Source organism: Hyla sarda, chromosome 1 (assembly GCF_029499605.1).
Source record: "Hyla sarda isolate aHylSar1 chromosome 1, aHylSar1.hap1, whole genome shotgun sequence".
Classification (NCBI taxonomy): Eukaryota; Metazoa; Chordata; class Amphibia; order Anura; family Hylidae; genus Hyla; species Hyla sarda.
Window position 1 is genome coordinate 360,901,452 of NC_079189.1, and position 23,657 is coordinate 360,925,108.

The 23,657-nt window shown below is 43.6% G+C and overlaps 1 protein-coding gene across 5 annotated transcripts in view; it reads right to left on the minus strand.

Annotated features, from left to right (window-relative positions):
* SMARCA2 (SWI/SNF related, matrix associated, actin dependent regulator of chromatin, subfamily a, member 2) overlaps positions 1–23,657 on the minus strand; it is a 272,034-nt gene that overhangs the window by 157,516 nt on the left and 90,861 nt on the right. For all 5 annotated transcript variants that reach the window (XM_056522637.1, XM_056522643.1, XM_056522627.1 and 2 more), the window contains exons 6-11: positions 22,452–22,701; positions 12,687–12,813; positions 11,932–12,105; positions 10,631–10,804; positions 9,447–9,614; positions 2,826–2,879 (exon numbers count right to left, since the gene is read on the minus strand). In XM_056522637.1, the coding sequence (XP_056378612.1) occupies positions 2,826–2,879; positions 9,447–9,614; positions 10,631–10,804; positions 11,932–12,105; positions 12,687–12,813; positions 22,452–22,701 (947 nt within the window). The remainder of the gene's footprint in view (positions 1–2,825; positions 2,880–9,446; positions 9,615–10,630; positions 10,805–11,931; positions 12,106–12,686; positions 12,814–22,451; positions 22,702–23,657) is intronic.

Here is a 23,657-nt window from a genome sequence, read left to right on the forward strand (position 1 = left end):
ACGGCATGGCACTCAGTGGTAGGGGAGAACAGGAATTGAATATATCTCCGATAGTTGCCAAGGGATTGCGAAATCCCTGCCAACAACCTCCCACAGCGGTTCACATATGCTCCATGACCGTGAGCAACAATGCAGAAATAGGGACGCCAGAGACATACCTTAAGCGACTCAATGTAATTTGTGTATAGCAGGTCACCTTACAGGGTGACTGAAGCAAATAAACAGCCCCCCCAATGCAGACCCTAGGAATGGGACCCTGCAGATATTAAACTGATAAAACAGATAAGGCCAACTAAGGCTACATGCACACCACGTTTTCCCTACGTTTTGAACCGTATACGGCTGGGGAGAGGGGGGCGGAGAGTCGGGGGCGGGGCAACCGCATGCTGCCGTATGCGGTCCCCTATCTAATGTATTTCAATGAGCGACCGTATTGAAACGCTGCCTCCGGTTGGCCCTGTTTTGCCCCGTATACGGTTTCCCGACGCTGTCGACAGCGTTTGTAGGTCCGGTCGGGAAACCGTATACGGGGCAAAACGGAGCCGACCGGAGGCAGCGTTTAACTCCGGTCGCTCATTGAAATACATTAGATAGGGGACCGCATATGGCAGCATGCGGTTGCCCTGCCCCCGACTCTCCGCCCCCTCTCCCCAGCCGTATACGGTTCAAAACGTAGGGAAAACGTGGTGTGCATGTAGCCTAAGACAGCAACAGGGCGTGATTGCCACAAGGGGAGCAGCAATAAAAAACAGAGTACAATACAAGTATAGGCCACAAGAGGGCGCCAAACTCCACCTGTTGGTCAGAGTGACCAGAGAAAATGTATTCTTTTCTTTTTTTTTTTTTTTTTTTACAGGCAGGAAGAAGCGTGGGGAGCAAGTTACCCTGTCGGCAGCCCCAGGAGCGTCAACGGCACGGTGGAGCCCGCTTATAAGTGCCTGGTAAGCCGCCGCACAGCTCCGAGGCTAGGTAACCAAACGGGCAGGATGGGTAGAGCTCCCGCTGGGCCACAGCTCAGGGAGGCTGACTGAGCCGGTCTGCAACAGAGCGCCGCCGACCCCTGCATGGTGAAGGGGCGGAGCTAAACTCCGCTGGAGGAGCACAGCGTTACGGCCGCGGGTAGCGCCTGGCCGGTCGTAAGAATAGGCCGTGGCGCGTTGGAACCTGGCGGGCAGGCGCTGCCAGGCATCTCTGTTTGCGCAGTCACGTGTCGCCATAGCCCCCGGATCACGTGCTGACACGGGGAGAAGAAGGGCGGAGCCATGTGCCACAATAACACCTGGATCACGCGCTGGCACAGGGGAGAAGGGCGGAGCCATGTGCCGCCATAACCCCCTCACTCAGCGCGCTGCCGACCCCCAGTGGGGGTAAGGTAAACCCTATAGTTGGCCTCCCTGCGGAGGGAGACGATGCAAAGGGCCGGCAGCTGTCCTAGTACACAGAAACACAGCCCCCCAGGGGACCTGAGCGGGCCCCACACATAAAGCTGCTAATAAAGAATAGAGTCCCTTTTTAAAGAAGGGGGGAGTACATACTCACCTGCGGACGCCATTTTCTTATACTTACCCCAGCGTCTTCAACCAGCTTATGGCCACGCTGCATCATACCAGGCTAAGATAACGGCGCGAGCAGGGGCAAGTGGGGGACCCGGACCCAGGGTACAACCACCAGGCGCTGACCGTTGGCGATAAGGAGTTGACGGCCCATACTCTTATGTTCCGTGCCCCTTTGTCGCATATGGGGGGGGGGGGGGGAGAACAGGTAACGCCATGCTGCTGAAACCCCACCTGAAAAAGGGAAACAAAAGGGAGATAAATACCTAACTAAACAGCTCTTACTAGAAAATAATAAATAAAGACCCGGTCTGGGGAGCTCTCAGACCTGTGTCTTGCCTCCTACTGACACTAGCTAAAACTGATTATCAGTGGGTGGATATATCCTGCCAGGGAGGAACCAACTTTTTTTCCCCTAGTGTCAATGCCTCCTAGTGGCAAGAGCATATACCCGTCAGTATAGGTCTCCCAATGAAGAGCGACCGAGAAAAGTATTTTTTTTAATTAGGCAGGAGAGCTGCACTAAGCAAAAATTTAAGCAAATTACATCAATAACCATAAAATAATAGTTAAAATAGACATGTGGCCTAGACATGTATGAATAATTTGACAGTTGGGGATGTGTCTAAACAGCAATAGCAGACTGTCTATGGCAGGGGTCTCAAACTCCCGGCCTGCAGAACGAAATTTTGCGGCCCGCACCAGGGATCTGGAATTTGTATCACCTGACACCGGGGACATGCAGTACCGGGCGCCAGGCAGGTGATTTCTTCAGGCAGTTGCTGGTGGATGATGGGGGTGCTACTGCTGGTGCGGGGTGTTTCTGGTGGATTATGGGGGTGCATGATGGGGGCATTATATGTGAGGGGCACATGCGGCCCAGCCTCACCCAGCCACTACCTCCAGTGGCCCCCAGATAATGAGTTTGAGATCCCTGGTCTATGGTAACAAGGGAGTTTGTCAATTGATAAATCCTTTAGCAAGAATAACAGAAGTATGCAGCATTCTAAGAGGTACATCAGAATAGGTATTTCATTGGATATTAGTAGACCTTCTCAATGCTCATCTCATGAATTTATCTTAAGCTACTTTATAATCTGCACATGCATTTGGTAGCTATATTTTTCTACTAGAATTCTGTTTTGCTCACAGCAGCTGTCTACTTTCTTACCAGCACTAGTATGCTTTTTCAGTACCCATCTGTAGGTTTATAGACTCTATAAGTGACTCAGAGCCAAATTCCCCCCTCTTATTACATCTATGGCAAAATACCTCTCCATCAGGACCAAGCCCAGATCCCATTCCTTCTGCGTTTTCTTCCATCTTCTATAAAAGATAAAAATTTGTAATTTAGACACATGTGAAGGGGGACTAAAAACACTAATTTTGTGGATTAAAAAGAATACTGATGCAAATGATCAATAATACATACAGCATTAATGTATAAATCAGACATCTATGCATTCTTGAATATATAACTCATATTAATAGCTTGCTACTGGTGTTATTTTAGTAAGCCTTGCTAGACTTCACAGTCAGCCATCTGTGCAATAGCTAGTCACATTCATCAAATCAAAAGGAAAATAATATCCCACTGAGCACAAAAGATCATATCTCATATAGTGGAAGCTTTGGAGCAAATGTTTGCAAGTGAAAACTAAAAAGCGAGCCATATTGGTTGCAACTTTTGTATTGCTTAATCTGATAGTAAAGTGACTTTTTCACAGACCAGAAACTCATATCAAGATGAAGAGCTGGAGATGCACATCTCCCATTCTTCAAAAAAAATACATTCCTACCACTGCAAAAAGTTTGTTTAATTATGCCTCAAGGCTAAATAAGAAGTTTTTGTACTCACCGAAAATCTCTCTCTCTCTCGCAGCCTTCATTGGGGGACACCTATTCTGATAGGTATATGTTCTTGCCACTAGGAGGCGCTGATATACCAGCCCACTGGAAGTGAGGTAATCAGTTTTGTCACAAAGCAGTAGGAGAAGCCAACAAAGAAATATGTCCGAAGGACCCTAGAAAGGAATCCCGGATAAAAACCCAATAACCGGAAAAGATTATCCGGACAAAAAATGAAGAAATGGGTGTGTACGGTGTTCCCCAATGAAGGCTACGAGAAAGATTTTACGGAGAGTACAAAAAAAAAAAAAAAATATTTTCTCAGTCGCTCTTCATTGAGGGACACCTATACTGATGGGACGTACCAAAGCAGTCCCTGGGGTGGAAAAAAAATCAACAGCCAAATCAGTCCAGAGACCGAACCCAATTGACCGTAAGGCTAGTGGACAAGATCTTGGCAGAGACAACTAAGGCCCACAAACTGAGTTCCCAGAAGACCCCGTCCATGGAGATGGACTAGGACGCCAAGGAAGAGACTGTCCTATGTAGAGGCTCCGAAGTTACAAAAGTCCATAAAGAGAGACAAGAAAAGGTCAACTGGGAAGCCAGATGGTAGGAGGTAGGGAGGAGGTAGGGGAGGAGGTAGGAATCAACTACAAGGAACACAGAACCAGACAGAGGGCTAGCCCAGCTGGGAAACAAAAATGGAAAAGGGCACAGCAAGAGAACCCCATCCAGAGTCAACCGATTCAAGAGAACATGGCGGAAAAAAAACCAGGAAGAGCAGCGTATGCCTAAGAAAAAGGAGTGGATGGGAGGTAGACCAGAAAAACACTGTAAAAAAGGAAAGAAAAATGGAGAGTGGCTGTGGAGAGGCCTGGTGTGGAAAATCAATGACCGGAACCGCTGCAGACCAAAAACTCTAGTCCCAGGGGCCCACTGCGAGCACCTGGGAGGTGAAAGAAGCTCAAGTAGCATAATCCAGATGACCGGAACGCCCACCGCCTCGGAAGTACATTGACCCACGAGGAGGGGACCGAATGAATAAGGCCAAAAAGGGAGCAGAATGCCCTGAAATGGGGCATCCCGGAACACCCGACATGGGAACTGGAGGTACCCGGTTCACCAGGAAGATGTACACGTAAAGATAAACGGCCAAAAAGAGCATCCTGGAACACAGGAGCAGCCAACATGGGGAAATAGAGGTTCCCGAGTCGCCTGAAAAACGTACACCTGTAAAGAAAACCAACGACCGTGAAACGCTCCGGGTGACAAACTTCTATGTCTAGACAAAAAAAAAAAAAAAAAGTGCAGTACAGAAAGGCCGCCCCACAAATGGGATCGTGGAGAAGTCGGGCAGGAGAGCTAACCTGCCCGAGAGCACAACCATCACTAACGCCCAAAGAACCAAAAGGGCCAACCTAGAAAAGAAGGTACGCCAAAGCATACAAGGATAGTGTCCAAGACAAGGAGACTAACCATACATGAACCCCAGCGTTCTGAGTGGACCGAAGTAATATCCAGTCAGGACGGAAACAGGGGGAAACAAAAGGGAAGGTTTCTCCAGAAGACTGTAGAGTCAGCATTGCGCAACTGACAAAGAGAAGGAAGGAGGAACAAGCCCCTCCAGGGAGATTGCACTGTGGGAGGAGGAGAGCAATGACAGGGCCCAAACCACAGAACGGTGCTAGACCGGCTGTCGCTGAGCCATACATGATTGCATAAACTTCCCCAATAGAGGAGAGTGCCAAGTCTGTATGAGCAGCAGTAGATAACCAAGAAATAAGAAGAGAGCCAGGCTGCAAAAGTGCGCAGCTAAGCTGATTGCTCTCAGCAAAAAAATAAGGGCCCAGCCAGGTACCCCACCTTTATAGAGGAGGGGAAAATAAGGGGTGGTTGCTATGAAATCCAGGCCCAGACCTTGCCAAGCTCCCTGATCCCTGCAAACCCTGTGGATGGGGAATGGTCAAAGTGCGACAGACACTATAGGAACAGTGCAACAACATATCGAGGAAAGGAGGAGCTAATTTGAGTCCCCGGAGAGATCGGAATCTGGACATTGGTGCTGGGCAAAAGATAAAAAAAGACATGACTACAAAAGGAAGTAAGAAGTGCGCCCACACAGCAACCAAAGCTTTGAGAGGAACACCTCTATGTGGTGTAACCATGGACTGACTGTCGCCCCATTATGCCCCACGCCAGAACAGAGGTGCTCAACTGCCGTAAAACCTGTGGAAACAAGATCACAGGAAGGCCCGAGGCACACCCCACCAACAGAAGGGAAGGTGGACTCTACACGTGCAGAGTGGCCTAGCATATGTAGGGACACAGACATGGTTACTGCACGATAGTAGAGGGGTACCAAGACTGCAGACGCGAAAGAAACTGCAGACATTCAAAAGTCCGGCAGGATGGTGTTACAACCATGCCCCTAGCAGACCAACGTTGAACCCTTAGAAAGGGGAACAGAGAGTGCTGCTGTGTCTGTGAAAATCCATGGAACCTGCAGGAACCGCCCACACATCTATTAATGGTGCCACACACCAGGACTGCTGTCGCAGACGCAAGGGATGAAGGATGTATGTGCAGTAGGAAACATGCAGAGACAGTCCGACCAGCAAGTATAAAAGATCCAATGAAACCACAGAGACACTCTTTGGAACTTCACCTGGAAAATGAGTCATCGGACTGTAACCGTGGGAGCGCAAGAATGGGGAAGGTGACCTGGCAGAGTAGAAAACCATGAAGACACAGTCTGGCTATCTGGCATAGGGACCATGGCCACACCGGGTGCTGCAGACAGAACCACACACAGAAAGTGGGTTACCAGCCTTCAGCCGAGAGAGCGGCAGGCATGTAGGGAGGAACCTGGTAAAGGAGGGAACCCTGCGAACCAGTATGTGGTGTATTGCATAGGGCCCATGGAGCAAAATGCGGAGACTCATTTGTAGCTACACCTTGGCAGTGGATAACCTGAACTACCGTCCACGGTGTGGGAAGTGTATGGTAGTGGACTCGCGTAGTAGTAGACCATGCAGAAAACCGTTTGGCTGACTGGTATAGGATTCCTGAATGCTCAGGGTCACTCCATCAAACCCCTCCTACAGAAAGTGGGGTATTGGAGTACGACCTAACTAACAAGTGACCTGGCGGTGTAAGAGACCCAGCAGACGAAAGTCTGGCTGACTGGCATCAGTCCCGAGTACCTGCAGGGACCCTCATCCAGAGTCCTTACACCAGCAGAGAGGTATGAGAAACCTAACCAAGCCTGCGGCAGTCCACATATGGGAGACAGTCAGCAATGGAGACCTTGCAGATGACAGTCTCCAGGCACTGGATAAAAGGGGAAAACAGCCAGACAGGCTATCATCATGCCCCACTGTCACATTTGGGAGGGGGGGCCTAGGAGCCATAGATAGTATCCCCACCACCTTGGGAGATAGACGGAGGCTGAGGAGCCACGGAATACATCCCTTTACACACGTCTTCGTACACCTCGCATAGCTGAGGGGTACTGGAACTCCAGCGTAGATACAGCAACTGTGTGATGAGTGACAGGCAGTGGAGGAAACCATGCAGACCACTGTCTGGCTTACTGGTATGGGTCCATAGTAACAACGGGTCACTACGTCGGACACCTTGCATCAGCAGTGGGGTACCGGATTGCCAGCCACGGACGCAACAGCTGAGAGATGCAAAACAGGCAAGACTACTGTCTCGCATATCGACCTCAGGACCAATTCATGCCCATGCAGGGACACTTCCACGGAGACCTTGCACGGAATAGCCGTGGATGCGGCAGCCTGTGGAGGAGGGTTTCATATTGTATGACATGCCAGAACACCCCCATGATGGGTGACCGGTGGACCTGACAGAGTTTCCTCAGAGTCAAACAGGAATGCAAAAAAACTCTTGCAAGGGCACGCGACCAGTGTCTTATCTTGGTAGGGAGGGGCTGGAATTCGGCCGTGGGCACGACATGGCATGGCACTCAGTAGTAGTCACTGAAAATATCCTCGACCGTTTCCAAGGGATCGAGAAATCCCTGACAATAACCCGCCACGTCTGTGCGCATACATAGTTACATAGTTAGTACGGTCGAAAAAAGACATATGTCCATCAAGTTCAACCAGGGAATTAAGGGGTAGGGGTGAGAACCCTGCAGAAAATAGATACGCCAGAGGCATACCACATCTAACAATGTAAATAGTCTAAAGCAGGCCACCCTACAGGGTGAATGAAGGAATAAAGCGGCCCCCTATTTTGTCCCTAGAAAAGGGACCCTGCAGATATTAAACTGATTAAAACAGATTTGACAGAACAAACTTGTAGTAAGATGCGGCCGCCTCCTCAGTCACTAGGCCGCATGAACGGGCCTCCGGCAGCACGATCTGTGACCGTTACAGGAAGGAGGCTGGGGAACTTGCTGGAAGACGCGGTCGGTTCCTCCCCCACCAGAGAAGCGCCCGGCCGCATGGGACCGAAGCAGTAAGCAGGCTGGTGTGCCCGCGCTGAGAGCGGTCGGCCACGTGGGACCGGAGACCCATTGCCTGCAGCTGAAGGTCTCCGGTCAGCCTATAAGTAACACGGCCAGGACACTGTGCCTTACCGCACAATATTAGGAGTAAGCATGGGACCGGAGACCCGCTACCTGCAGCTGTAAGTCTCCGGTCAGCCTGTAAGAAAGCGGACAGGACATTGCGCCTGACCACAGCAGATAGGAGTAAGCGGGCTGGTGTGCCAGCACTGAGAACGCGGTCCGCTGAGTGGGACCGGAGACCCGCTGTCTGCAGCTGTGGGTCTCCAGTCAGCCCAATAAAGAATGCAGCCAGGACAAAGCATCTGGCCAAACAAAAAGGTAGAAAGCGGGCAGATAACGCGCGACCCCCCCCCCCCCCCCCCCACTCGGGAAGCAAACAGCCACATGGGACAGGAGACCCGCTGCCCCAGAGACTAACTGGGGCAGCAGCATAAAGTTTACGGCCGGTAGTGAAGAAAATGCGGTCAGGGCACTGTGCCTGGCCGCAATACATGTGGGGTAGAAATGTGTGGTCCGAAGAGTGGGGTGGGAAGGTCCACCAGACTGTCCCCTCCAGAATGGTGGCGGAGGCCATGAGGGGTCTGGCCCAGTACAACCATGTGTAATGGCGGCTGAGGAGCTGGGCACATCAGAGAAAGGGGACCCCTGGATGAGCAAGAGGGAGGGAGAGGGGGGGGAAGGGGGGTTGTAGTACATACGCAGGCACGGCTCCATCTTCTCATACTCACCCTGAAGTCTTCAACCAGCTTATGGCCACACTGCATTATACCAGGCTAATACAGCGGGCGAGCAGGGGCAAGTGTACAACCTCCAGGCGCTGGCCATTAGCGATAAGGGGTTGACGGACCATTTTCTTATGTTCCGTGCCCCTTTGTCGCATATGGGGAAACCGGTAGTGCCATGCTCCTGAACCCCACCTGAAAAGGGAAACAAAAGGGAGATAAAAACCTAACTTAATAGCCCTTACTAGAAAATTATAATAAAAGACCAGGTCTGGGGAGCTCCCAGTCCTGTGTCTTGCCTCCTACTGACACCAACTAAAACTGATTACTTCATTTCCAGTGAGCAGGTATATCCTGCCAGGGAGGAGCAGACTTTTTTTTTCCTAGTGTCAGCGCCTCCTAGTGGCAAGAGCATATACCCATCAGTATAGGTGTCCCCCAATAAAGAGCAACCAAGAAATTAATATTTTATGCAAAAGAAAATACAACCAGTTTTCACCAGTAACCTAGAATGTAGCTAAATCCATTTGTGTCATGTTGTATAGCCAACATTTTCTGCATACAAGGGTAAAGCTGCAGACTGAAAAAAATTAAAAACTGACATGGGTGCAGTCCTCTCTACTGCAGTCCCCATACTATTCTATAAATAAACTGCTACTAAACTATTTACACTCCAGGGGTATTTTAAACTAAACATGAAAACATTTGCTCAGGCAGGATTTTTTTTGTTTCCCTAGTAATGAAAGCATGATATTATACAATACAAGCTAAATATGTTCCTACCTTCTTTCTTCGCTTTTTCTTTTTCTCCTTGGCGGCCTGAGCTTGCTTATGCTCCCAAACCAAACTGGTCAGATTAGCGACATACTCGTCAGTCTGTTGGAGGAGGTAGGCCAGACGGCGATCCTTTTTCTGGTCAATAAGCTTACGGTATCCTTCTTCATCTTCTGCCTATTAAAACCAGAACATACTGTATTATACTTTGCATCAACTGGTTCATGCACATTGTTCTAAATGCACAATAAAATGTATCAGTGAAATGAAATCAGTGAAATGTATCCTCTAGTAAACATTGTAGATGACATGGTTTCTATGGTTGATTGCTAGGGCTACACCAGAACACCATAATGATGTGACTGACGTTATTAATATATTAACTTACTATATTAACTTACTATTAATATTTTAAAAACACTGAAAAAAATCGTTGAAACCATAAATGTGACCATTGCAGTTGTGTAGCCCTAGATTAAATGGGACCTTTCAGAACTACTAAGCAAAAGAATGTAAAATGTTTACCAGTTATTTAAATTTTATTTTACCCAAATGTGCAAAACAAAATCACCTTAAATTTTTTCCTGTGCTTACAAGTATAGATAGTAACTTCAGACAAGCTAATTTGAGGAGTTCCAGATGAGGAATAATAGGGAGTATCTGGAAGGGGGCAAATACTTTACTTTGTGTATCAGGAAATGTGCTGCAAACCATCACTGGCAGAACATCTGGACAGTGTAAAAAAAATAAAAAAAAAAATTGCATGCCTGAAGTCATTGTGAGGGAATGTAATGTTTCAACTCTGCAGCTTAAAATCAAAAGGATAATGTAAGCAGCAGTCAGGAAACACATCCAGAGTTTTAAAGAGTCCGATCATGCACAATGAACAAATTTTCATGTGTGCTAAAATGAAAATCTTAAGAAAATAAAAGTAAAAAGAAAGTGTATTAAATATGCCTGGTTTTGCAGTGTTCATTTTTCTGGTATTTTTTTTAACTGCTGATAGGAAAAAACAAGTAGCAGTATTACAATTGCTGTGGTTATCTTTTAATGTTTATGTAGTATTCCCAATAGAGGTCACATGCAGGAAAAAAATTAAGACAGCATGCCTTAAAATTACTGGAAATACATAATATACTAGGATTTCTTATGTGCCATTACTTGTTAAACTAGTATTTTTACCGTTAACTTACCATCAATCTTCTCATTCTTTCTTTCTCAATTCGTTCAGTTTCTTTCTTTTGTTCTCGTTCAGTGTTTGCGTGCCATGTAGCCACAGCTTTAGAAAGTTTCTGGATTTTGCCAGTGACCGATCTGTGGTATTCTTTAAAGTCTTTAGCATGTTGTAATATACTATTGAGATATTCCTATAGTTGAAAAGGTAAAGCACAGGTAAGGAAACCAAGATAATACAAAAATAAACTTATCAGAACAACAGAACTACTAATAGGGATCATGCAGACAACTGTATTGCAGGCCCCCATACAATCTTTAGGCTGTTCTCTATACAGCACCCACAGAAATTTGAGGTCCTACAGTACATCCATAGGCCTTTCACTGCAAAATCATGATCATGTCCCTTCAGATGCTGTATTACAAAGCTATATGCTCCAAGACCCTTTGCCGCCATAGGAGACTTACTGCATGAAACTCTTGGGAATTTTGCTTACATTATATACCAGGGGTAACAGCTAAATGCCTTTGAAGAGGCAAAATATTACCCAATTTCCTTTCAGGAGCCATAACAAAAGAAACATAGTAGCATGTTGGTAACAGTAAAGAATTTCTAACACATAAAAGTGCCCAACACCCTGTCTATATTACTCTCTCCGTGAAGCATTAAAGATGATTATTGGTTGTGGTCTTACACAAGTAAATTCTTAATAAGAGTTGTTTAAAATGTAGTTGCCAAGAATCTGGAGAATGTCTCATTTTATTAGTTTCAAATTACATTAGATCTATTGTCATGAAAAGTACCCATCATTGAGTCATGGCTACCATTTAAGTTGGCTGCTAAGGCTTTTCTACCTTTATATATTCATTAAGAGGGGTACTCCAGTGGAAAACATTATTTTTTTAAATCAACTGGTTCAAGAAGGTTAAAACAGATTTGTAAATTACTATTAAAAAATCTTTATCCTTCCAGTACTTATCAGCTGCTGTATACTTCAGAGAAAGTTGTGAAGTTCTTTTCAGTCTGATCAGAGCTCCTGACATGACAGTGCGCTCAGCCTATTACCGGCTGAGGCGGGACATCACTGCGGCCGGCGATACGCTGATCGCAGTGTGATGTTTCGAGCCTAAGGAGCATGGAGCTGAGCAGCAGCGGAACGAGATGCTGATACCAGAGCAATGGGGGAATGTAGGAAGGTGAGTTAAAGTTTGTTTTTAGTTTTTGCAGCCCGGGCACAGGGGAAGATTTCTGCCGCATTTCTCCTTTAAGGTGAAACCACATAAAAATACATTTTTAAACTAAAATCTAATTTTGCTTTACCTGGTGCTTTTGCCTTCGTTTTCTTTCCTGTTCAATTTTCTGTTGTTTTTCAAGTTTCTCAGTCATACGAGCTTCCCGTAGGGTTTGCCTCTTATTTCTCTTGTAAGCCTTAGAATTGAGGGCTGTTTCAAGTGTGGTATCCCGGCGCATGCATGCCACAACTTCCTGTCTTAGCTGGCAACAGAAACAAAGAAGAATTAAGCACCATACTATTTAAACATTTTTAGAGACCTGTGAATTCTGCATGCTGATGTCAGACTTTAATATTTGGTTTCAAACACACAAAAAACTCTTTCAATTACGCTTTGTATAGGTGAATGGATAACCTATACCCCCATTATATGAACCCTACATGAATAATTAAAAAGGGCTAAACAAAGAAACCAGCACTCTTGCATTTAAGTGGCAAACACACTAAAACACTATGGGGTAACTGTATCTGTCTTATTACAAGATTCTTTTTGTTGACCACAGCAACATACTACACGCTCAGCTTTCATTGAGCTCTGATTGGTTGCTATGAGCAACAAAGAATCTTACTGTAAAAAAGCTTGACAAATCTCCTCCAATATTTCTGCAAGAGTGCTGCAGGTTTTCAGCAAGTTCTTATGTTGTATTTATCAGTGCAGTGCAAAAGTGTTGCTCCCACAAACCTTACATTGTTAGTTCGTGCCCATTTCCTCAGCACTTGGGCAGGTTTATTGATTTTTCTAATATAACAAAAGTTTGAAATGTATAAAATCAAATGTTATCACCTGACGCTGGAAGTTTAGTAGTCTTAGGGCTTTTAACTCCACTGTTGCTTTTGTTCTCAGATCGGGAGGCAAAGAGCCAGGTAAGTTTTCTAGTTCCTGGATCCGATGGGCGATACGGGCCTGAAGTCTAAACACACAAAGTAAATCATCTTTTTATGTAGCAAAACGATGCAGTCTTATGCAGTTCAGATAGTAACCAATTATTTCCATCTGTATTGTATGTTATGATCCATGATATCAGCACAAAAAACAATATTGACAAAACAAAAAAAAAAATTATTATATATATATATATATATATATATATATATATATATATATATATATATATATATATATATATATAAATCTCATGCACACAGCTGTATTACAGCTTAATTTTAGTATAGATGCTTCCAACATCATACCGTTTTTCTTCTGATGGATTCAATGCAAAACTGATAATTTTCAACATGCTCCACTGGATTCCGTATACACATAAGGTATCATGGCTAAATGTATTGCTTACAGTGAATACTATGTCCATATATATTGTATCCAACAGAGCATGTGCTGTTGTGTAGAGTCTGTAAGGCTCCATAGAACAGCAGTCACACAAATGAGGGTTGTGGAGCCAGTATGACAACTTTTGTCTTTTCACACTCCACTCTTTTATAAATAAAAGCCTTAGATTGATTGAATACAACATATATTGTTTCTAAACATTCCTAAAAAAGTAAATATGCCTATTTCTACCGCTCTGACTACTCCAAAAACTGACACTAACACCACAGCCCCACATCTGGAATTACACAAAAGAGCTATAGGAATGTGCTATCATGTGCTAAATGATAAACTAAAAAATGATTCTATATTTTCAGGTGAAAAGAATATGTAAACATTTCCTACTTTCACATTTGCTTTTCTTCAAAGATAATTTACTATCACTGTTCTTGGGTTCTACTTTACAATAAAATGATATAACGGAACAAATGCAATGATATACATTGTCCTTTAAACAATCTTCCGTAAATGCAAATGTCAATAAAACTGCTACTATAATGTTTTATATTTATTATGGCAGAAACTGCACCCAATTAAGGTCAGTGCTATATTACACATTTGGTATATTTTGTTACACAACAGGCAAGTTTCTGCCTTATTTTACACCAGAACAACAGGTATTTCTCAATATATTTGGGGTGGGTGCCTAACTTAGAACAGGGAACAGAGAACAGGGGTCCCACAATGCCTTTACCGACTATTATGTCCAGGCTGGGTCACTTTTTCACATGTGCAGCAACCTTCATTTTTTTCCTTTGGAATTACAAATTCAAAATCATAAAAAATATTGCAGAAACTTGTATTTTTTTTTTATTAGACTTACAGTATTTTGTAGAGACAAGCTTTCAGGAGGACTCCAGAAAGCTTGTTGTTACAGCATACTGTTCTACAGGAGGCGTACAGATTGTGCAGGAGGAGCTGAAACTTTTTGCTTAGTGTCATCTCCTATTGACAGAAGCCTATTCCCACAGTCTTCTATGCCCCCCAAAGATATAAGCAACAAACACTGTAAGGCCCCTTTCACACTGCCGTTGCTCCCCGTCAACAACGGCCGTTAAAGTCATTTTTTTTTTGTGTGACTTTAACCCCTTAAGGACCGGGGGCTTTTCGGTTTTTGCATTTTTGCTTTTTGCTCCTTGCCATATGATTACTTATTTTTTACGCCACCAATTCTACTTTGTAGTGACGTCAGTCATTTTGCCCAAAAATCTACGGTGAAACGGAAGAAAAATCATTGTGAGACAAAATTGAAAAAAAAAAAAAACGCAGTTTTGTAACTTTTGGGGGCTTCCGTTTTTCGGTAAATATGACATCTTATCTTTGTTCTGTAGGGCCATACGATTAAAATGATACCCTACTTATATAGGTTTGATTTTGTTGGACTTCTGGAAAAAATCATAACTTCATGCAGGAAAATTTATACGTTTAAAATTGTCATTTCTGACCCCTATAACTTTTTTATTTTTCTGCGTATGGGGCGGTATGAGGGCTCATTTTTTGCGCCGTGATCTGAAGTTTTTAACGTACCATTTTTGCATTGATAGGACTTATTGATCACTTTTTATAATTTTTTTCATGATATAAAAAGTGACCAAAAATGCACTATTTTGGACTTTGGAATTATTTTGCACGCACGACATTGACCGAGCGGTTTAATTAACTATATATTTTTATAATTCGGACATTTCCGCACACGGTGATACCATATATGTTTATTTTTATTTACACAGTTTTTTTTTTTTTTTATGGGAAAAGGGGGTGATTCAAACTTTTAATAGGGAAGGGGTTAAATGATCTTTATTCACTTTTTTTTCACTTTTTTTTTGCAGTGTTATAGCTCCCATAGGGACCTATAACACTGCACACACTGATCTTCATCATTGATCACTGGTTTCTCATAAGAAACCAGTGATCAACGATTCTGCCGCATGATTGCTCGTGCCTGGATCTCAGGCCCTGAGCAGTCATTCGGCGATCAGACAGCGAGGAGGCAGGTAGGGACCCTCCCGCTGTCCTGTAAGCTGTTCGGGATGCTGCGATTTCACCGCGGCTATCCCGAACAGCCCACTGAGCTAACGGCACACTTTCACTTTAGATGCGGCGTTCAACTTTGAACACCGCGCTATTAGCCACGCCGTGGCCCCGCGTTATAGATTGGGAGAGGACACATGACGTTTCAGTACGTCATGTGTCCTTAAGGGATTAAAGGGGTACTCCGGCACTTCGACATCTTATCCCCTATCCAAAGGATAGGGGATAAGATGCCTGATCGTGGGGTCCCACCGCTGCTGACCCCCGTGATCTTGCACGCCGCACCCCATTAAAATCAGTCCCCAGAGCATGTTTGCTCCAGGTCTGATTACGGTCGATCACAGGGCCCCCCCTCAATGCAAGCCTATGGGAGGGGGCGTGACAGCTGTCACGCCCCCTCCCATAGGCTTGCATTAAGGGGGCGGAGCGCGAAGTCACACGGGGGCGGAGCAGTGACGTCAGAATGCTCTGTCCCTGTGATCGACAGTAATCAGACCCGGAGTGAACAGGCTACGGGGACTGATTTTAACGGGGTGCGGCGTGCAAGATTGCGGTGGCATCTTATCTTTCTAAGCGCTGGAGAACCCCTTTAACGGACGTTCTCCTGATGGGTAGGGTAGCAATAGCAACAGGTGCCGACGGCTTCCATTTACTGTAATGGGGGCCATCGGGCGCCGTTGTTTTTATGACGGGAATAGTGGTGAAAAAAGACTGCGCAAACAGAATTTTTTTCTCCTGCTATTCTCCACGGCTCCCCGACTGCCGTCACACTGCCGTATCATAACAGCAGTGTGAAAGAAGCCTAAGTTCAATAAAAAAGGCATTACAAGATTCTGCAACATTCTAGGATTTTGCACCTGCATCACTGGACTAATATGGCTAATCCAAAACTACTGTACTTAGGGGTAACAAACAGTCATGCACATTTGCACAACATGTTTTCCCAATCTAATCCAATTCATTTGTTAATGAACAAATAAGGAGGAGTAACATAATACATAGCATTATCTGTGCCAGTAGGCAAAAATCTCAAACCCCCAAAGTACAGAGAGCTGCAAATACAACAGTTTTAGTCAGCAATTACAGCATTATTTACTGCTAATATGCCTTCGCACTGCGTATAAATAATTAAAATATGCACTTGTTTGCTGATCATATACATAGAAATATATCACATTTACTGTATAGCACTGCATCAGCAGGGTCATAAGACCACATATGAGACAATTCTTTTATACAATATATTCACATCTCCTGAAGGATCCATAAACCTCTTCACTGGACCTGAAAAATATCCCCAGTCTGTATTACAAGTCTGTTTCTTGCCAGAATAGTAACCCCTCTTGATTTACAGTTCAATCTCCATGAAATACCTGTCTGACCTAATTCTAATTCAATTTTGGTACTCTGGAGGAGAGAAAATGAGTCTCATGCAGTGTTGCAGAATTACATCTTTGCAGTTTGGGGTGTTTTAAAGCCTCAGCTCCCCTTCGGAGACAACGTGACCATCCTTTTTTTGTGGTGTATTTATAGAGTAAAATGTAAAGAGGGGATAACACAAGACTGTGGAGTGACCTGCGCCAGTTACTGGGAACACGCATGTTTGTTTTGTGTAAAGGGCACAATCTATTTGTCATATGCCTAAATGTAAAGCTCTTTTTACACTATATTTACAGGGAAGCAAGTACAGAAATATGCAGTCACATACAACAATACTAATATTACAAAAGCATATAAAAAGAAGTCAGCTAGGAAGGGCAAGATCTACAGTTGTCCATCATGGCCAGGCAGCAAGCTATATTCAGCTGTTCTTAGTTAAAAGTACATCTGTCAACAGCTACAAGGGTAAAAAGAAGCCTGAGATAGAAGTCTTTATATTATTATGTAAAATGAGGTTCAAATGCCTAAGGGTGTTCCCCAGGATGACAAAAGGCCAGGATTGGCCAGCCCCTCTCCTCTCATTCACCACCTCCATGCCTGATTGTAGTCTAGGGGCTGTCAATGTGGGGTAGGCATAGGAGAGGGGCTGGCTAACCCCGGGCTCTTGCCATGGTGGGAGAACGCCCCATGGGGATTTGACCCTCATTTATCTATCACAAAAAAATCCTCATATCTTGGCACTGGAAAGTACTATGGACATTTCCACCAAACAATTTCAATTATTTAAAAGTGCAACTGCTCTTTCTTGTAATTCGATCTCCTGTACGGGGCTCGGCTGCTTACCAGTCCTCTGCGTGCTCCCGCCCACATCCTTGAAGTCGAGCATAAGTGAATGCCCGCTAAGCCAATCACCAGGTAAGGCAAAACAATGCTGTAGCCATTGATTGGGTGATGGAGCTGTCACTAGCTTGTCTTGGAAAGCAGGGGCCAGAGCGCACAAAGGACAGGTAAGTTGATATTGCTGTTGAGTTGGGGGTCGGGGGTTCGCAGCTGTCGGACTCGCCCCCCCCCATCCCACCACAATCAAACACTTATCCCCCTTTCCTGTGGATATGGAATGAGATCAGTTACCTGGAGTACCTCTTTAAGAAGCAATGGCACATCTCTATGGCTTGTGCACTAACACTAAGGCTGTGACGATTAAGCGTTATTATCCATAAAAATTGATAATTGACAATTTCAATCATCTCATCAATTAATCGGTTGTTGGGGATGTGGCCTCATCGTTAGGGGGCGTGGCCTAGTATACCTACTATTGTTGCTACTTTCCCTGCCTTTTAGCCCCTTAGTCTGCTCCTAAGTGTCCCCCTCTGTCTCCCTTTACCCACTTTTTGAAGATGCTGCTGGCCTGCACCATCTGCGGCCTACCTCCAGTACTGAGACCAATGCCAGGAATGCAGTCCGGAAGCCCTTCAGTTGCTGTCCCATTGCTCTTATCCTTTGTTATCCCTTCAGGTGCTGTCCCCTCACATCTTCCCCCCCCCCCCCCCCCCACAATGCTGTCGCCTCAAGCCCCCCCCCCCCCTCCCCACAATGTGGTCCCCACTTCCTCAAGTTAACTCTTTTCTGGTCCCCTAATCCTGTTTAGGTTTTTTGTTATCTGATTAATCAATTTATCAAAACCAATAATCGACCATAAATTGATTTTACAGACAATTGTAAATTTCAGCACTAACAAAACTAATTGCATGTGATTAGGGGAAAAAATGAAGATCCAATAACCATAAGTAAAAGGTTAAATTCCATGTTCATTATTCATATATTATTAACAGACTACTGTTTGTAGCACCTTTGAATTGATACATAGGAGGAGCACAGTGCAACACTTAATTCTGGCCCCAGCCTAATAATAACTGTACACAAATACATTTTCTGAGATGCCGGCTTGCTATTTGCTGACACAAACGTTAGCATGTACTGCTAGGCAGCTATAGGATAACTTGCAATCTGTAGTTTTTACAATGTTTGAATATAGAAGGTTAGAATGAGGACCTGGTAGGAAATAGAGGATCAGAAAAGTTCTTGTTCTATCAGTAGAATAAAAAGTCAGTACTGAGTGACCGTAATCCTTTGTGCTTTCATTCATTGGAGTTTGCATTTCTTAGGTTGAGCGTACAAGCATTACAGCATCAGTACAAACAGCACAGCAGGAGCTATTCATTGTGATCTTTATAGACAAGGCAACTTTCTTTTCTTCTCCCTTCTACAAGGAAAGGAGACTCTCTTTTAAATGCAATAATAGTAAAGGATCGAAGAAATATTCCCTTAGGTGTCAGTATAGCACATCAAGGGACAGCTCAGTTTGTTCGAATTGGGTTAGTAAATGGATTCCTGTGTGCAGACTGTGCAGGGGAGCTGGTCCCAGCAATTATTAGCATGTTGATGTTTTGTGGCTTGTGGCCCTCAAAGATCATTACACATAATTAGCCCCAGGGGGCCAGTACTACTGCTAGACCACCCGCCAATACAAAAGACAATGACACACGTCTCACTCCACAGGGAAGAAACTGCTGCTTATTATCCAACTTTACCACTGCCCACTCCCACACATTTGAGTCAGCAACAAAATGATGGATGCCAGTAATAGCAGAAGAAAGTCTGTAAAACTACTATTAGAAATACAATAGCTTTTGTCATCTCACAAAACATTCCCGTACATAAGTCATTATTGAGGCCACTTTTTCCAAAAACTGTAGTATAACAAAAAGTGCAGACAATAACTGTCAAGCTGATTCTAATGTAGAACAGTGATTATATGTATGAATATACAGAGATAGATGTATTGTTATGGGGAAGGAGTCGCAGTCGCTCCTGCAACCACCAAACAGATTGGTGCAAGTGACAATTACAGATCCGAAGCATTATCGGACTTCTGAAGAACCAGAAGAATCTCCGGCCACAGCTAAGGTGTGCATTTTTTACTCTATCATCAAAAACAACATGTATTAGAGTCAAAGAACTGCAGGGATCTCAAGCCTTAGCCAAGGTCAACGTTCTCTACTTCAATAAGGGTATATTCACACATATAGGATCTGCTGCATATTTTCTGAAGCTAATTTTGCTACCATTGAAGCTAAAATGTGAGTGTGAACGTACCCCAACGTACTAAAATGTAAGTGTGAACGTACCCCAAGTCGAAATGAGATTCAATGCACTGTAGCATGAAGAAAGCACTACTTTGTACACACACTTTAAGGGAATGTACACATGAAACTAATCTGCTGCTGGTTGCCTGCAGATGAAATTCTACTTGTAGAATTTCTGCTGCAGAACCACCGGGAAAATCCCCAAGCGGATTATGTTCCTACATACTGAACATTTTCATTCTTTTGGAAGGGTCAGAAATCCAGAATTTCCATGGCGGAACGTCTGCTCCGGAAACTCTGCCGTGTGATTGGTAAAGCAGAATCTCATTGAAAAGAATGGGACGCTGTTTTACTGGAACCTCTGAGCGAAACTCCAAAATGAAATTCTGCAGCATTAAAGGGGTTCTCCGGTGCTTAGACATCTTATCCCCTTATCCAAAAGATAAGGGATAAGATGTCTGATCGCGGGAGTCCCGCCGCTGGGGACCCCCGGGATCATACACGCGGCACCCAGTTTATAATCAGTCCCTGGAGCGTGTTCGCTCCGGGTCCGATTACCGACTACCACAGGTCAGGCGGCGTGTGATGTCACGCCTCCGCCCCCATGTGACGTCATGCTCTGCCCCTCAATGCAAGCCTACGGGAGGGGGCGTGATAGCCGTCACGCGCCCTCCCACAGGCTTGCATTGAGGGGCGGAGCGTGACGTCACACGGGGGCAGAGGCGTGACATCACACGCCGCCTGCCCTGTGGTAGTCGGTAATCAGACCCGGAGCGAACACGCTCCAGGGACTGATTATAAACGGGGTGGATAGGGGATAAGATCTCTAAGCACCGGAGTACCCCTTTAACATATTATGCTGACAGGCACAATACACTGCACTACCACTACTATTGCCATGCCATGCCTGATGTATGCTGTATGGTATAATTAAAACACATAGGATAGCAGTAAATTGATAAAAAGTACAAATTACCTCTCACACGCACAATATATATATATATATATATATATATATATATATATATATATATATATACACACACACACACACACACACATTAGGGATCGACCGATATCGTTGTTTTTTTTAGGGCCGATACCGATAATCTGTGAAGGTTAAGGCCGATAGCCGATAACTTATACCGATATTCCGCTATTTCTCCTATTTTTCGAAATGACTAAGAATAGAATTGCATATGAATGAAATGGAATACTACTAGAGAAAACAGAACAAGAGAAGGACTTGGATCCTCTAGTTACAAGTAAGCTTAGCAGCAGCGCTCAATATCAATCAGCAGCTACAAAAGAAAATAAGATTTTAGGGGATATAAAAAGATAAAACTCAGTAATCCCAAAGTCATAATGCCCATCTGTAAGTCCTTAATAAATTTGCTGTCAAAAACAAAAATTGCATAGTTTATTTGTATTCCTGTAGAAAGGCCAAAGGAACATCCTTTAGGTGGAGGAAAGGATCAATACAGGATAGGCCTTTTTACAGTTAAAGTAGTCAAGCTATGGAATTCCCTACCCCACAAGGTAGTAATGGCAGATAATATATAAGCACTGGCTAAAATGTCAGATGCTTATCTAATGACACATTAGAATGTATTATTGTTCAGAAAATAAAAGAAATACTTCTGACTTCTGGACACATGCCCATTTCAACCTTTGACTACTTCTTAAATGGCTCAACTATTTTACTATTAATGTATGTTTTAAGGAACAGTTTGTCTGGCACTGCAACGCCTTATAGTGCACAAATCGCTTCCAAAAATTGGTATGTAAAGAAATTGTAAGGCAAGCACTCACCACTCTTCCATTTGTATTTTCTTTATCTTTTATTCAAGTGATTCACATGATAAGGTGCATAAAGTGCAGGAACAAGCAGCGGGCGGCAGCGCCATTGGAGCTCTTCAACCGGTTACAGCTGTTTCATAGTACAAGACTACTTCATCAGACCCGCAGGACTGATGAAGTAGTCTTGTACTATGAAAAAGCTGTAACCGGTTGAAGAGCTCCAATGGCGCTGCCGCCCGCTGCTTGTTCCTGCACTTTATGCACCTTATGTGAATCACTTGAATAAAGGATAAAGAAAATACAAATGGAAGAGTGGTGAGTGCTTGCCTTTCTATTAATGATTACGTATAGATGATTCAGTTTATAGCGGAAATGCTCTACAGTCTGACCCAGCAATTTTGATTCTACCTCTATTGATATAAGTCTGAGCAAAGGGCTTGCGAGCCTGCTTCCCTACATTTCTGCCTGTCCCAAAATGTTTTCTGCTGTTTTTATGTCAACATAAAACAAAAACTTCTAAATAAAGAACTGATCAAAAACGATGTTACTATTAATTCAACTATATTACTATAATTTTTTTTAAATCCACTGTAAAATAAAAATTGTAACATCAAGCTTTTTATCAGCTATGATATTAAACATTCAATAAGATATACATTTAATACATAATATAGAATAAATATTTTCAAAAGTCGGTATCCAAATTCCACAGCCAAACTATATAGGCAAACTATACAACCAGCAATTGCATAGTGTGGCATAAAAGGGTTAAAATAAAAAAAAGAAACTTTGTGGTTTACTTCTAGAAAAAAGAAATGTCAATAGCATGTATGGTGGGACCCTATGTGTTTTGTGACTTTTGTACCTGTATTCTCTTTCTTGCAGTATTTCAACAGGATCTAAGCCCTGGGGTTTCTGGATTGGACTTATTCGGTTCTGTTTTTGCTGGAGTTGAACAATTGGAGCTGGCTGTCCAGGCGTTGGCTGTGGGACAGATGGACCAGGCAAAGCAACAGATGGTGGTGCTGCAGGTGGTGCTGGGGATGGCCTGCCGCTTGGTGGTGGTACAGAAAGTTTCTGTGGGGTACTTTGCATATTGAGTTCAGAAGTTTGTCCTGAGAAGAATAATATGAACATCGTTATAAAAGTAAGAGAGAGAACTGTATACAACAAAGTGTTACACTAACTTTACATTATTAACCAACTGGTTTTGCTTCAATTTCTAAAGATACTCTGCACTCGGATGCATTGCATTCAATATTTATTAACCCCTTAAGGACTCAGCCCATTTTGGCCTTAAGGACTCAGACAATTAAATTTTTTTGTTTTCGTTTTTTCCTCCTCGCCTTCTAAAAATCATAACTCTTTTATATTTTCATCCACAGACTAGTATGGGGCTTGTTTTTTGCGCGACCAGTTGTCCTTTGTAATGACATCACTCATTATATCATAAAATGTATGGCGCAAGCAAAAAACACTATTTTTGTGGGGGAAATTAAAAAGAAAAACTCAATTTTGCTAATTTTGGAAGGTTTCATTTTCACACCGTACAATTTACGGTAAAAATGACATGTGTTATTTATTCTGAGGGTCAATGCGATTAAAATTATACCCATTATTACATACTTTTATATTATTGTTGTGCTTAAAAAAAAAAATCTAATTTTTAACCAAATTAGTACGTTTATAATCCCTTTATTTTGATGACCTATAACTTTTTTATTTTTCCGTATAAGCGGCAGTATGAGGGCTCATTTTTTGCGCCATGATCTGTACTTTTTTTTTATACCACATTTGCATATAAAAAACTCAATACATTTTTTATAATTTTTTTTAATAAAATTTATTAAAAAGTAGCAATTTTGGACTTTTTTTTTTTATGTTCACGCTGTTCACCGTACGGGATCATTAACATTTTATTTTAATAGTTGACATTTACACACGCGGCGATACCAAATATGTCTATTAAATTAATTTTTTACGCTTTTTGGGGGTAAAATAGGAAAAAACGGACGTTTTACTTTTTTTATTGGGGGAGGGGATTTTTCACTTTTTTTTACTTTTAATTTTA